A 15,356-nucleotide genomic window follows, 5' to 3' on the forward strand; every position below is an offset into this window, starting at 1 on the left:
AAGTCTATGTGTTCCTCTATGGTATCTGTTGCGATTACCAAATCATCTATGTAAACAGTTGTACGTTCCTTGCCTAGTAAATCGCCCAAAATTTTATCCATTAATCTTACAAAAGTTACCGGGCTTGACTTTAGACCAAATGGCATTCTTACATACTGGTATCTGCCGTTACTAGTGGAAAAAGCAGTCAAAGGTTTACTTTCTTCGTCTAGAGGAATTTGCAAGAATCCCTGCAATAAATCTATAGTGGTGAAGTATCTCTTGGACCCTATAGTGGCGATAAGATCTCGCATTGACGGCATTGGATAGGATCATCTTTTCAGTAATTTGGTTCAATTTTCTGAAATCCACAACTATTCTATAAGTTTTTGTCCCTTTTAGGACTAGCAAAAGTGGGAAGGACCATGGGGATTTAGATGGTTCTATTATTCCTTGCCTATTCAATTTCTTTGTACTTCTCTTTCCAATGATCTCCTTCTGGGAATGTGCTACTCTGTAGGCTGGTATGTAAATTGGCTTTGTGTTTGATGGAATGTCTATCTTGTGCGTTATTTCGCGTGTATTTCCCAAGGTGTCGCCGTCTAGAGCGACTATATCATTATATTCGCACAGTAAGTCTATGAATTCTTCTCTAACATGGTTTTCCTTAATGTCCTTTAAATGAAATCCTATTTTAGCTCTTCTCAGTTTTTTGTCCTGAGCGTAATTTTCATTTCCTTTACTAAATTGCTGCTACCGTTTCCCTTTCTACAACTCGGATAGGTATGGAGTATACTTCTGCTAGGCCTATCTCTGTACCTGGGTGTTAACTTAACCTTTCCTCCTCTGTTATTCGTAATCTGTAACGCTATTTTGCTCTGTCTGACTTCATGTAAACTAGAAGAATAATGTATTCCGTTTACTTGCGACTTTTCAGTAAGTGTGAGAATTTCCTTCCCTTCAAAAATTGGGTTTACTGTACATTCTACCCAAGTACTTTCTCCTGGTTTAAGTCTTAATTCCCTTTCTAACTTTAAATAAGTGCATTGATTTGATTCTAAAAGGTTAATGATCTGTTGTGAACTCGTGATGCATTCTGGATATTCTTTCCCTCTGTCTTATCCTTCTTTAAGATACCTTTTCAGTGTGGGGATTCTCTGTAGTCTGGGTTCTTTTAATTAACTTGCATATTGGTATTCTAGAAATCTCACGACCGTTGTTAATCACTAGTTGTTTTCTCTAGGGGCATCAATGCTTATCCCTTGTCTAGCCATAGTTGGATAACCTATCAGCAAATGAGCAAAAGCTAATTGTATATCTCTGGCTACCGAACATTTTCTCTTAGAGCAATTCTTCCTAGCCTAATGGAAAAATCTAACTGTCCAATTACGTGGATATCATTACCCTGGACGTCTGTGATTCTACAGTCTACTGCTGGATTCAAACTTAAGTGAGAAAAATACAATCGATACACCTTTTCTGACATTATATTCTTAGGACTACCTGTATCAAAGAATGTAATAATAGGTTTCTCTAGACCGACATGTGCGGGAAATAATGGTCTATAATTATATTCATTTCCTACATCAACTTTGCTAACCTGTGTAGCTGGGCTTAGCCTTGACATTCCGGACGTTCTCTCTGTTATAGAGGAAGATTCATTGTACCAGTAAGCAGAAAATTTCCCATTGCGTCGTCTGACCTTGGCTGAACTGATTGATACCCTATGCCTGCTGTTTGATTAGCATATCTATTTGGACGAATCCCTATTTCCTCTAAACACTGGGGGGGGGGGGGGGGAGATTGACTATTGTTGTTTCTACCTCTGCCTCTCGACTGAGATCTACCTCTAGGAGCTGAACAAATTTATTTCTGCATTCTCGAGCACTATGTCCTGTTTTTCTTATGGAAAGGACAGAAGGCCATCCTCGGCAATCACTGCATAATGTCCTCTCTTCTGACAGTTATAACACGTGACTGTCGAAAATCCTCCTTGAGAAGATTTACCTGGCATCTTATTCTGATTTCTAGATGGTGTCCTAGATCTATTTGGACCTCTTTCCTTTTGTCCTATAGCGACTAAAGGTCTGTATATAGGATTCCCTTCAGGTCTTTTACCTAAGATTTTTGTTTCCTCCTCTTCAATCTCTGCTACATCATCGGATGTCTCCCACTTACGGGTCATCCTTGCAATGACTTCTGTTGGCAGGCTTCCAATCATTATTGCTAGTCTAAATATCTTTTTAACATGACTCATTAGCTTTTTTTGCTTGCCTCCTTCTACCTCTATCCAACCTGTGGATTCCATGAAGTTACCCCATTCATTCATATTGTTATACAACTGAGAGCTAAACTCTTGATAACGTCTTTCGTCTAACTTAAATTGACGCACTATCCTTGCCAAACTAGTAACTGGATCTCTTTCACCAACTGTGGAATAAACCTTCCTAAAAATACCGTTCAATTCTTCCCAATTCTTAAGATCTCGGTAAGTCTCGGAGTGGACGTATCGTCTAAGTCTCCTCGGCTTCCAAATCAAGATAACTCTTGGCTTCAATAAGCTTTTCTCTATCTGCCCCGTTATGCTATCTAGGCGTGTCTCCACTTGCTCTATCCAGTTTCTAAGTTACAAGCTAACTGACCGTTCTTTCTTCGCAAAATTTAGCTATGTGATTAATCACATGCCCCTTAGTGTTCCCATTACTGCTGCGCTCGAATTCGCGGACTGTGTACCTTCCGGCATGGTTAATTTCCTTGTTTGACTTCTCGTGAGCACCGGCGTTCTTACGTTCTGATAAGGAGTCGGTCTCCCTTTGACCGTCGACTCGTTAATAGAAATTTTCTTAAGTACTGAGTATCATTAAAAGTATCAAAGTTATGACAGTAATACTCCCAAAAGAAATAATGATAATAACAATAAACTGTTTTTACTTAAGTATCGATCACCCAAAAAAGTAAAAGAATTTTCCCCAGAAATATTCTCAAAGTCTTACGTTACCTGTAAGCGATTCTTAAATAACAACAAAAACCCTCTTAACTGTACTGGTAAAATAAAACTGATACGAACCTGACCGTAAAGTGTACGCTAACGAGACCTCCCGTGAATTACCCTTGTTATCCTAAACAAACAAAATAAAAACAAGTAAAAAACATTCATTCGACGTAACGAATAAAAGTAAAAAGCAAATACTAAAAAAAAAAAAAAAAAAAAAAAAAATAAAAAAAAAAAAAAAAACAAAGTACAAGAAATCACAAAAACAACCAAAATCACAAAAAAATAACATAAAATGACACAATCAAAATTCAAATTAAAATTTAAAGTTATTGGTTAGTAAATACAAATGTTTCGGGAAAAGGTCTTAGTAGCTGATTAGTTATAATTAGTAAAAATAAGAAATATCGTAAGGTTTTGTTGCCAAAAAAAAAGTTCAGTGAAAATCTTTTAATCTTGAAATACCAGAAAACTGTCTAACTGAAATGTTAATCGCGTAATTTACTTTTAATAGAGTTTAATGTATGTAAGTGTGGGGACATTTATTTGGACTTAACTTCTTTCGTCTTCTTCGGCACCCGGGTTTACGTCTGACCGCTTGCGTTCGCCTACCAGCGCGTTGAATGATGTGTTGGTTTCCCCCCTCTCTCTGTCACTTTCACTGTCTTTGATTGCTTCGCACACCACACTTTTGCACCTGTTCTTCTTCTGGGGATTCTTCTGTCCTTCTCTGTTTCACAGCCATGCCACTGCAGTTCTCCCCTCAGGCTCCCCGGTTGTTCTCTCTCTTGGCTTCTCTGTTCCCCTTTTTCTCTGCTCCCTTTTCTGCTTGCTCTCTCTCTGTCTCGCCTTTTTGTTCAGTTGAAATCTCCTTAGCCCCGCCTTTGGATTTTGGATTCTGACTGGGTGTGGCATTTTCTGAAAGACCTTTTGTGTCTTAGTGGCTGCTAACTTCATACGAGACCGCCTTCCTGTCAGGTCTTCTACAGTAATTCGTAGGCTTTGAATTTGTATACGCCTCCTTCTTCATGTCCTGGCTTCTTAGGGGCGTATCCCTTGGTAACCTCATAGGTCATTCGTTGATACCCCTTTTTGGGCTGTCTTATGACCAACACTCATGGCTTTTGATTCGTCGATACTAGAGGCCTACCTTTGGGAGGGTGGAGCTTTTAAGAATTTGGTACTTCCCTCTTTCTAACAACGGGTCATAGAATTCCTTTTTAACGTATGCCAGATGGCTCTCTCTGACCTGTTCACGAAGGAACGGCGATTAGTCATAGGCGCTAATGAGAGTAGTTTCCAATTTCTCGAATATGCCTGAGCGATATCCTTCGTCGCCCATAATCTCTTGTTGGTCACTAATCGCTGGTACGGACAGAGGCTTTTTGGGGGAGATGAAAACCAGATGTCTAATGGCTAAAAGCCTAATGTTTGGAGTAACAAAATCCCTTCGCTAAGAAAAATCATTATCTGTATCCCTTTTCCTTGTGAAAATCTTTTTCTTCTCTTATTATCCGTTTTCGTGCCTTTTTCTTAAGTATTATTAAGTTATTGCCTTTTGTAATAACGACACTGTGCCACACTATTACTATAGATATATATATATATATATATATATATATATATAGTATATATGTATATATATACATATATATATATATAGATATATAGTATATATATATGTAAAGATATATATATATAATATGTATATATATACATCATATAACTATATATACATATATATATATATATTCTATTATAATATATATCTATATATTATATATATATATAATATATATATATATATATATACTATATATATATATATAGATATGTATATATGTATATATATATATGTATATATATGTACCTATTATAGTATTAGATATATATATATATATAGTATATATAGATATTAAGAGATAGAATATGAGGTCCTTTTGGGGGTTAGGGTTGAAATCAGGGGTTTTACCTACCATAGAGTATGAAGAGTTTGGGGTAGGGGGTTTTTTTAGGGTTGAAATTAGGGTTTTCATCCCCGTAGTTTTTGTGCGGCGCCGAAACGACCTATTTTCCATATTCACACCTTTATGGTCAATTTTCACACCTTAATACCTCATTAAAAGGTGTGAAAAGTAATTATCACCTCATTAAAAGGTGTGAAATTTCACACCTAGGTGCTAATCTCCAGGTAGAAAATCGACTACCTGGGGATTAGCACCTAGGCGTTGAGGGACAATGGGCTTTTTACCCCTACTCTACTTTTTGTCATTGTGCATACTAATACTTAAAAGCTTGGCCTCTGCTAAGTCATCATCCCATTAAAGGGGCTTTCCTTTGTTTAAACTATTTTGGTTATGGAAATTCAGCAACAGCTAACAAATGAGGTAAAATAAAATGAGCAAAAGTAAAAACAGGTGAAGAATGAAACCGCGTACATAAAACTAGATTTAGTCTATTTAATTTTACATTCAGTGCTTCACACATCATTATGTAAAGCTGACTTCAGGTCAGAAGGATATTGTAAATGCATACATACAATTAAGAGATATAACTGCAAGACTCAATGTCCACAATTACTTGGTCAAACTAAATTAAAACCAAATGAACTGCAGTACAAAGCTATGCTCACTTGCAGTTCGTTAAACCTAAGAATAAAAAAAGGGAATATAGAATGGCTAATATAATAGAACGTTGACCAAGATTATATATTTTTAAAAGACAAAACTATCATCTATACACAAGGTGCAAAATAAGGTGAAGACAAATAAAACTGACTTTGTTAATAGCTGAAAAATTTTCCACTGAAAGTTACTTTAGTTATATTATTTATTCTTAAACGTTATGCTGCTAACAAAATCAAAATGCATATAAATTCATGAACCAAGCATCAATGGTTAAGGTTACATAATAACCAACGCTAAACCTAGGGTGGTGAAAGTGCTTCGAACTTTGCCTTCAAGCGCGACATTTATGAAACTTTGGCAGATGACCAACCCCAATAACCCTTCGGTCCAAAGTTTTTCCCATAGCAGGCTGAAAAGAAGAAGAAAAAAATAAATTCCTCAGTCATTTCGAACTGAGTCACAAACAACATATTTCAAAATACATTACCGAGTTATTCTTCTTTGCAATTTCTTTCAATAACGAATTAAAATTCATATACATGGCGTAACCTGTTTTCGATTTAAATTAGTAATGATCAATTTTCATGGAAAATATCACGCTTTTAAAGGGTACATATAAACTCTACGTCCAGTCAATGTGACAGTAAGACTGCCACCATACGTGAGCCCGGAAGACTTACGGTTGCAGTAAATGTCCTGTTCACGTTCCCTTATGGAGTGGGAGTCGAGCCTCTTGTGACATTCGCGACAGCTGAAGCAAGCCTTGTGCCACGCTCCTCCTGCCGCCATGATTCGCTCTGCCATGAAGACCTGCTTGGCTGCAATGGATTAGGATCATCCCGTAAGAGAAAGTCTGCCTTTATTTTGCACTGGGGTCTTAGGCTACTACGTACATTGGTGACCAGGAGACGCGCTCCATTATATAATAGCTCTCGCTACTGAGAGTCAGCAAAAAGACTGAACAACAATCGACAGTATATCTGCTACTTTGTTTTTTACTTTGGATATGAATCATGTTATGAAACATTTCTTATATTTCTTTGTTGTTGAGTTATGTTGATCCTTAAAAAGTTTACATTTAAACAATTGCTCGCAAAGGGAAGTAGAAAGCCCAACCAAATTCTTTTCATTCGTGACAAGACCAAACAAAATGTTACAAATGATTACTGAAGAATATGAAAAAGATAGTTTTTGATAAAGACCTCAGATTTATCATTAAAAATGGTTATCATTTCCACAACTGTACGTCTAGTTTTGTATTTGTCGCAAGAGGGCAACAGGAAAGAATATAACATTGATGCAAAAGGCCAAGCGCTGGGACCTATGAGGTCATTCAGCGCTGAAAGGAAAATCGAGTATAAAGGTTTGAAAGGCGGAACAGGAGGAAAACCTCACAGTTGCACTACGAAAAAATTGTTGGAAGGTGGAAAGTAAGATGGAAGAAAGAGAATATAAAAGGAGGTACAGTAAGAGGAATGAAAGGGGTTGCAGCTAGGGGCCGAAGGGACGCTAAATAGAACCTTAAGTAATGATTACAGGAGGTGCACTGACAGCTCTACCCCTCCTACGGAGCCCAAGGGTTTTAGCTCTGATTGTATCCACCTTTGCGCTCTGTTTAGTACACGTCCGTTGGGGATGGCCGTAAAAGCATAAACAAAAGACTGTAAATATTAGAGATAATGACCTCCCAAGATATATCAGTCCTAGATAACGACCCTCGAACTTTGTTGGGGGTCAAAATCTAGGAGATATCTATAAACCCATATAGAACTAGTTTGGAACATCCCGCCCAATTGCAGTATAACCAAGATAACTTAAAATAGAGAACGCCGATACCTGAAAAACGCTAGAGCTTCGAAAAATAATGATACTGATAAAAGTAAAAAGTAAAAGTTATATGATGATACGAATTTTACAACCCTTTATTAGGAAGAGAGAGAGAGAGAGAGAGAGAGAGAGAGAGAGAGAGAGAGAGAGAGAGAGAGAGAGAGAGATAAAAAATATGACCTAGTAACACTAACACTGATTAGAAGGGGTACAAGCAAGAGCCACAAAGTTCATTCCACCCATGAGACAAATAGGTTACGAAAGACAAGAGCGCCTGAACATGTATGACCTACGAACACGACGGTTGCGAGGACAACAAATAGACATTCAAAATACTGAAAGGCATAACAAAAGAAGACAGTAACCTCTTCACATTAAAAGAAAGTCAGACAAGAAATAATGGATGGAAACTAGAACTAAAGAGATACAACACATCCCATTGTGGGAACTTCTTCACATACAAGATATGTGAACTGAACATGGAATAAACTGTCTTTGAGACATCCTAATCCTTGTAACATATTTATTTATAAGAGTAGCATGGAACTACCTACGCTCTCACATAAACCACCTTTTGAATAAGAACACTATCCAGCAACTTGTCTGAATTCGCAATACGTTAGCCATATTTTGAATGAACACTAAAAGCAACACTTATGGAGTAATTAAGTTTTTAAAAGAAATTTTAGCAATGTACGGTGTTACCAAATACCTATATACTGCATTGCTTGGAAAAATATCCAGACAGACCAGACAAAATTTTCACACAAAAATATAGCTACCCCCAAATTATTGTGGTTTGCTTTGCAAATGAATGAGAATCATATTTTCATTATACAACGCATTGTAAAGTATTCGTATCTTAAATAAATAATGCAACTGTCAGTGGTCTTCTCTTCTGCTAGTTTGATTTAGAGTAATTATATACAATACAAAAGAAGGATGTTGTGTGGGGTGAATAAGTTGCCAAATGCTTGGTTTAGCACATAGGAACCTTTATGGCTGACAAATGCAATCGTCAATGGTTTGCAAACACATATGAATTCAGAAAATAACACAAAAACAATGGAATTTGAAAGATGATTGCCTAAATAGTGAATTTTTTTTGCCAAGTTATACAGTAAAACGGATGTTGTTGCATTGCAATCATAAGACTCACTTCCTGCTGTCATAAACCACAACAATTTTAAGGGTTGCGTACTTGAGCACAAACAAAGACAGAAGCCACTGTGTGAATTCTGTACTTGAACTGCTTTCTGTGAAGTCTGTCAGTCATGAAATTAAAAAAAAAAAAAACATTTTTTATTTAGTTTTCTGTAAAAGAAAACTACATACTGACATGGCTTTGTCTGTCTGTCCGCACTTTTTCTGTCCTCCAGCCTCATTCGTTTTTTATTTCATTCAAGGTTCAATTTAGCCATGATCTTGCTTCTGGCAACACAACAACACAGGCCATCACGGCCAGCTGAGAGTTCCATGGACCGCGGCTCATACAGCACTATACCGAGACCACTGAAAGATGGATCTACTTCTGGTGGCCTTGATTATTGTTGTACGCTGTATAGAAAATTCATTGCGCCAAGGGAAATTCAGCGCATTTGATACTTGTTTTAGATTGATGCAGTCAAAACTGACATCAGCTTCAGTCTAATGATTAATAAGTACCATGACCAGAAAATGGTGGATTATCTTCAAACATCATAGAATTTGGCAACTGACACTATGTCTAGAGGAACAAAATACAAGGAATATCAATATGCCACACATCATAAGAAGGATTTACAGAAGACTCCAGCTTACACGTTAAACATCTGTGTTCATTGTGCAAAAACAATGGATGGAAACACAGACAATGTTTACAAAATTTATCATTACTTTCACACCTACGGTCAATGGACCAAGCAACTAAAATCAATCTTTATTTTTCGAAAACTTTGAAACCCTCACTTCTCTCGAGATAGAGTAAATAAAATAACGTTTGAGAATAAAGTAAGTTCAATCTGTTTGTGGAATCAACATTTCTGAGCAAATTCCCAAGAATCTCTAAAGTCAACAGTGTTGAAATTCCTGAGGATCCAAAATGCAATGCAGAACATGAAAGCGTTTAAGGCACTTACAGAACCTCACGAGATGTTTGAAGGAAAGCAACAAGTATAGTTTAGTAACATAAGATATAAAAATCAGAAAGGACATGAGGTTCATTATTATGTATGTTAGAAAGCACAGGCCACTGTTCTTAACACAAAAAATATATCTACCCCAATATTGCATGTACAACCGTGGGTCTGCAAAATGTTTCCAAAAATGAAGGTTCAAATCAATTGTTTTAGATTTTAAATACAACAGCAGCGCATACAAAACCCCATGACGCCAGCGAGTAACTTACCTGGCTACTATCTGTCTACAGCCAGCTTAATAACAGCTACACCTTCCACTAGCTGTAGTGCAGAGGGCTTTCAATAATTAATCCCTCATACCTGTTTAAAAGGTCCTTTTCTTTCCTTCTTCAGATTTTAATTTACTCTTCACAAATGCGGCTAAAACCTAATACGGATACGAGCGCAAGAAGGAGTATTATAACCCGTCAACTTATTCTACTCATGAATATTTTGTTTTGTTTATTGACTCCTACAGGGTACTTCTGTGTGTACTACAGGCTGCCGAGTGCAAGAGCCCATACTGACATAAAGCCACCTGAATCTAGCACACCAGCACCAGGTACTTCTGTGTGTACTACAGGCTGCCGAGTGCAAGAGCCCATACTGACATAAAGCCACCTGAATCTAGCACACCAGCACCAGGTACGCATGTGCAAAGGCGAGGGCTGTATTGTATATGAAGGTATGAACTGAAATGGGACTGAAATGGGTGATCAAACTTACAACATCTGACGCAGTAATCGGCTCCTCCCCACTTAGGCTTTAAAGGCTTCACAGTCGGGGCAGATTGTTTTAGGGGAGCCACATAGGCCTCCATCGTAGCTGGGATGTTGCTGGTTGGTGGGCCATTCTGAAAAGAGAGGACGAAACAAATAAAAAAAAACCAAGGCTGTTATTTGAATAACAGGTATTTCATGCCATAAGTAAATACAGAAACTTTAAACATAACACATCAGACATACCAAATATGGTACTGACACCCGGTAAATCTTACTTTAACCCTCTAAATGAAATTTTAAAGACTAAAAGTCGGTTATACAACGTATCTCTCCATTCGACAAATCACAGTAGAATGCTTATGATACATGCATTTGCCTGACATCTTTCCTGTAAGACACTTACTTAACAAGACAAATAAAAAATCTACTTCAGCGCAGTTTCTTCTGTCAGCTATTTCCTTTGCACATTTATATCCTTATGCAGAAGGACGACCATATGTCAATTCTTGCATTTGTACAAAAATGAGAGCAGCAAAAGCTTACGGTGTTCGTATCTTTCCTTACTCGGTATCATTTAGGACTGAACATAGAACAGAATATAGACTAAATGCCAAGGATGGTGACCCATGAGGTCATTCAACAGTGAAACGAAAATTGACAGTAAGGTTTAACAGGTGTAACAGGAGGAAAACCATTTGCACTACGAAACAATTGTTACAGTGGTGGAATGTCAGATGGAAGACAGAGAATATGAACGCAGGTACGGTCAAAGGAATGAAAGGCGTTGTAGCTGGCGGCCGAAGGGACGCTGCGAAGACCATCAAGCAATACTTATAGTGCACCATGTGAGGTGCACTGACGGCACTAGCCCCCTAAAAGGGTATGATTGAGGTCTCTGGGATTATGTTACTCTACTTCGGATCTCCAGTTGCATCTCTGCAAAGTGCTCGAGGGGAGCGTCGTCTCCACGAGTTGTGATGGTGTCAAGGATGCAGCAGAATTTGAAGATACACATTTGCCTACTGAACAACTATGGGAGTATCGCTGCTTGAGAGACTATTGGAAAATGATGAAATAAGAAGAAGGGTAGGCTTAGTAAAGATAACAGGTGATAAGAGTGTCACGATTGAGATGGTATGGACATGCGTTGAGGATGGATGGCGAGGAAGGAGTGAAGAGGGCTTCGGAGGAACCTGTGAGAGGAAGGAGATCGAGAGGGAGACAAGTGTTAGATGGCGAGATACAGTGAAGGAAGATATGAAGAGATGTTTGGTGGAGGATGATGCCTTTGATAGAAGGCAGCGGAGAAATGAAACATGAAACAAGAAGGCAGAGGAGAAGGCGCATCAGGCAACCGACCCCTTAATGTTGGGATAACGGTGGGAAAGAATTGCCTCTTGAACAAGTTTGTTTGTTTTTTCCTTTTTTTTAAATGACGATACTAGACTATACTACAGCCGATGGCTGCTAGAGATTCCAGGAGGCACTTCTTAAGGGTCACAAGGAGCAACTCATCCTGGAATCCTTTTTAATGCCCTATATTCTTCGGTGAGGGCCGGGCAATTGGCATCCCTCGGCCATTTGCAGTTTTTTTTTTCTCACTTGTCCACTTCATTAGCACTGGGTTGGCTGGTTGTCCCATACTCCTTTTGTATCACGCAGTTGCAATATCTATTTACTTTCTTTTTACTGGTTTTGCCCCTGAATCCTAAAATATCTTAGTGCACGGTGTTATAATATATATATATATATATATATACTATAATATATATATATATTTTTTATATACATATATATTATATTATATATATATATACATATATGTATATATATATATTATTACATATATATATATATATATATATATATAGTATCTATATATATATATATATGATATATATATATATTTATATATATATATATGCACGTATTATGTATGTATGAATATGTTTGTGCTTGAGTGCATTTTTGTATTTGTATACATATGTCAAAATGTTGTATCTATTATGACAAAGATCTCTTTTGTGAAAGCCCACAGCAAGAATTAAGCGACATTCTCTCATATCACTGTTTGCTTTCATAAAAATAGAAAAAAAAAATCCAGAGTGCAACTTTCCTAGTTTTCTGTAAGACTGAAAAGGCTATATGCATTTCCTACAACTGATCAAGCAAGATGGCGTGTGAAAAAACGGTTGCTGGTATTTCAGAGCAGAGTTGGACACGTCGTTGCCAGGACACTGTAGGTGGGACTGAAAAAAAGGACTGCCATACTGTTGACCCAGGTCCTCAGTTAGCCGGACATGGGAGGCCGCCGAGCTCACGCTCAGACCGGAGGAGGTTTTTGAAACCGACATCGCTGTCACCCATGGGACGACGATTGGCAAATTCCAAGTCAGCAGGCGCGAGTAACGAGATGACTGTGGTTTTTCTTTCTTCCGTAATGACGGACCCGTTATGGCTTGGAAGTGTGAGGCACCAGCAACTACAGTAAGACCTCCGTGCGTTCAGGTCGCCATCTTTATGCATTCGTATCCCTGGTGAAGAGCAGTACAACTAAAAACGGTGTCTAGGGATCAACTGTTGATGCCTGATTCATAGGTGTCATCAAAGCTTGAATATTCTTCGGCTATTAAGCGACGGCGTTTCATCGAGTACGTTGCTGCTGCTGTTCCTCGGGTTTAAGGAGTCTGGTGGAAGCACGAGAACTCTCAAGAATTAATAACAATAGGAATGGCCGAATCCTGACTGAAATTCTGCTGTATTATGTCACATCGTGTAGGAATATGTTTTCAGTCATAATATTTTGCGTCTAGTTTTACTCACTTGAAGAAACTGTTGCTTTCAAATGAGAGGAAAAGGGAGTCAATAAAATGAGGAAGAAGTGTGGAACAAAGTGAACATACTTTATCCATAGTGAAATGTCTTTTTGTCTGAATATGCTGTAAGTCCATATTCAACTGCCAACGAATATCTGGTGATAACAGAAAATGGCCGGAGGGATCACGTACGACTTGTGGACACACACACACATATATATATATGTGTGTGTGTGTGAAATTGTAATAGCCACAATGCCCTCGTAATTTCCCAAATTCTTTGCTCTTTTCTTTTGATAAGCTTGTCACTACAAAGCCTTGAGCTCCAACTTAAAAAAAAATCGAAGAAATCATGATATATAGTATATATAATATATATATATATATATATATATATATATATATATATATATATATATATATATATACAATATAAGCTACCAATCCACATGAGATTTTTCATATTTATCAAGTTTTAAGCCACAAATAACTCATGTATATTGGATACACTTATACCCAAAATGGATTGTAAATGATAAATTCCACAATGAATATACTCCATTTTTTTCCATCTGTCCACCCGCTTGTGGTGTTTGCGTATGGTAACACTGCGTCCCGGGCTTTAGATAGTTACACTATGTGTAAGTTTTAGGTAAATAAAAGGATATCTTGGTGTACATATGCAACGGAAAAGTGTTTTAATAATTTACTGTATGCGAATTGCACCGTTAATATTCGAAATAGGATATTGTTATTGTTGTTGAATGTAAGCTGAATGTAACTATCTAAAGCCCGGGACGCAGTGTTACCATACGCAAACACCACAGGCTTGTGGACAGATGGAAAAAAACCGAGTATAGGATTCGAACCTATATGCCTTTAACATAAAGCGTTAAAATGACAGTGACATTGATCCGCCTTGTTGTCTCTTTGTAGTGAGGCCGATAACGGCACTGCCGTCTAGCTATTATCCAGAAAAGCACGTTTAAATTTTGTTCAGGGCAGGAGCGCATAGTACCTACATGTTTCACGGAAGGTGCAAGTCATTCTAAGGTAATTGAATTCGATATAAATGGGATGTTTGCGCCTTAATAACTGTATGCTAGAGGCATTACTTCAGGTTCTTTGCAGCGTGCATTCGGCCTCTAGCAGCAACCACTTTCGTTCCTTTTACTGTACCTTCTTTCATATTCTCTTACTTCCAACTTAGTTTCCACCCTCTCCCAACAATTGATCCATAGTGTAACTGCGAGGTTTTCCTCCTGTTACACCTTTCAAACATTATATATATATATATATATAGTATATATATATATATATATATATATATATAATATATATATATATATATATATATACACGCATATTTTATATGCATAACTCTTTCCCAACATTAGCTGCTTCATACACACCTACCCCTAAGGCTCAGCTCTGCCCTGCACACATTGAGTCACCTCCATCTTACACCGCTCTCGCAGAGCTTCTTGTATATGAAGACCCTTCCTTCCTTTCCCATATACTCTTCCACAACATTACCATCACTTTCTAGGTCATCCTCTCCTTCCACCCCCCCAACCCAACCCTCGCCATCTATTGATTATTTACCTCTTTCCACCAACTCATCGTCCTTTATACTTTCTACGTTTCCAAACTACCTTAACGCAATTTTATTTTACCTTTTATTCTCATGCATCTCGACATTTCTCGTCCTTCCATTAATTACTATACAGCATTTATTGCACACGCATTTCATCTTAGCAGCTATCACCTTTTACCTTTCCTAAGCATCCAACTTCAGTTCCTTCAAGCAAAGTTGTATCAGTAGCGCTTCCACATAGTTTTCCCGACTTCGCTTCCGTAGGTGTTCCAAGTCTCTGTAGTACAATCTCTTGCACACAGTTCGTTGCCTTCCTTGCTACTCACCTGCTCTTTGACTCACTACCCACATCCTACCATCAACCATTATATCTGCCCCCAAATATCCATACAAATGAACCGCCTCTATTATTCCACCTTCCATATTAGTATTCACTGCTCCTTCTTCTTGGCTTCCACAAAGGTCTGAGGAAAGCGAGAGGTGCTGAGGCCATCATTGTGGCTACTATGAACGGTGAAAGTGTGTATATTTTAGCCTAAAAACGATAAATGCTAAACATTCTGCTGGTAATCTGCATTAGTGCTTCTTTCAAATGCCATACTCTCTGCGCAGTGGAAAATCCCCGAATGAAATCCGTAAC

General features: G+C 37.8%; 1 protein-coding gene across 1 annotated transcript in view; it reads right to left on the reverse strand.

Moving 5' to 3' along the window:
• Window positions 1-5,798: 5,798 nt before the first annotated feature.
• Window positions 5,799-15,356, reverse strand: part of LOC135224571 (cysteine and glycine-rich protein 1-like) — a 48,695-nt gene continuing 39,137 nt past the window's right edge. Inside the window, exons 4-6 of the mRNA XM_064263688.1 lie at window positions 10,308-10,434; window positions 6,279-6,416; window positions 5,799-6,007 (exon numbers count right to left, since the gene is read on the reverse strand). Coding sequence (XP_064119758.1) covers window positions 5,943-6,007; window positions 6,279-6,416; window positions 10,308-10,434 — 330 coding nt within the window. The 3' untranslated portion in view covers window positions 5,799-5,942. The remainder of the gene's footprint in view (window positions 6,008-6,278; window positions 6,417-10,307; window positions 10,435-15,356) is intronic.

The sequence above is a fragment of the Macrobrachium nipponense genome, chromosome 12 (genome assembly GCF_015104395.2).
Source record: "Macrobrachium nipponense isolate FS-2020 chromosome 12, ASM1510439v2, whole genome shotgun sequence".
NCBI classification, from domain to species: domain Eukaryota; kingdom Metazoa; phylum Arthropoda; class Malacostraca; order Decapoda; family Palaemonidae; genus Macrobrachium; species Macrobrachium nipponense.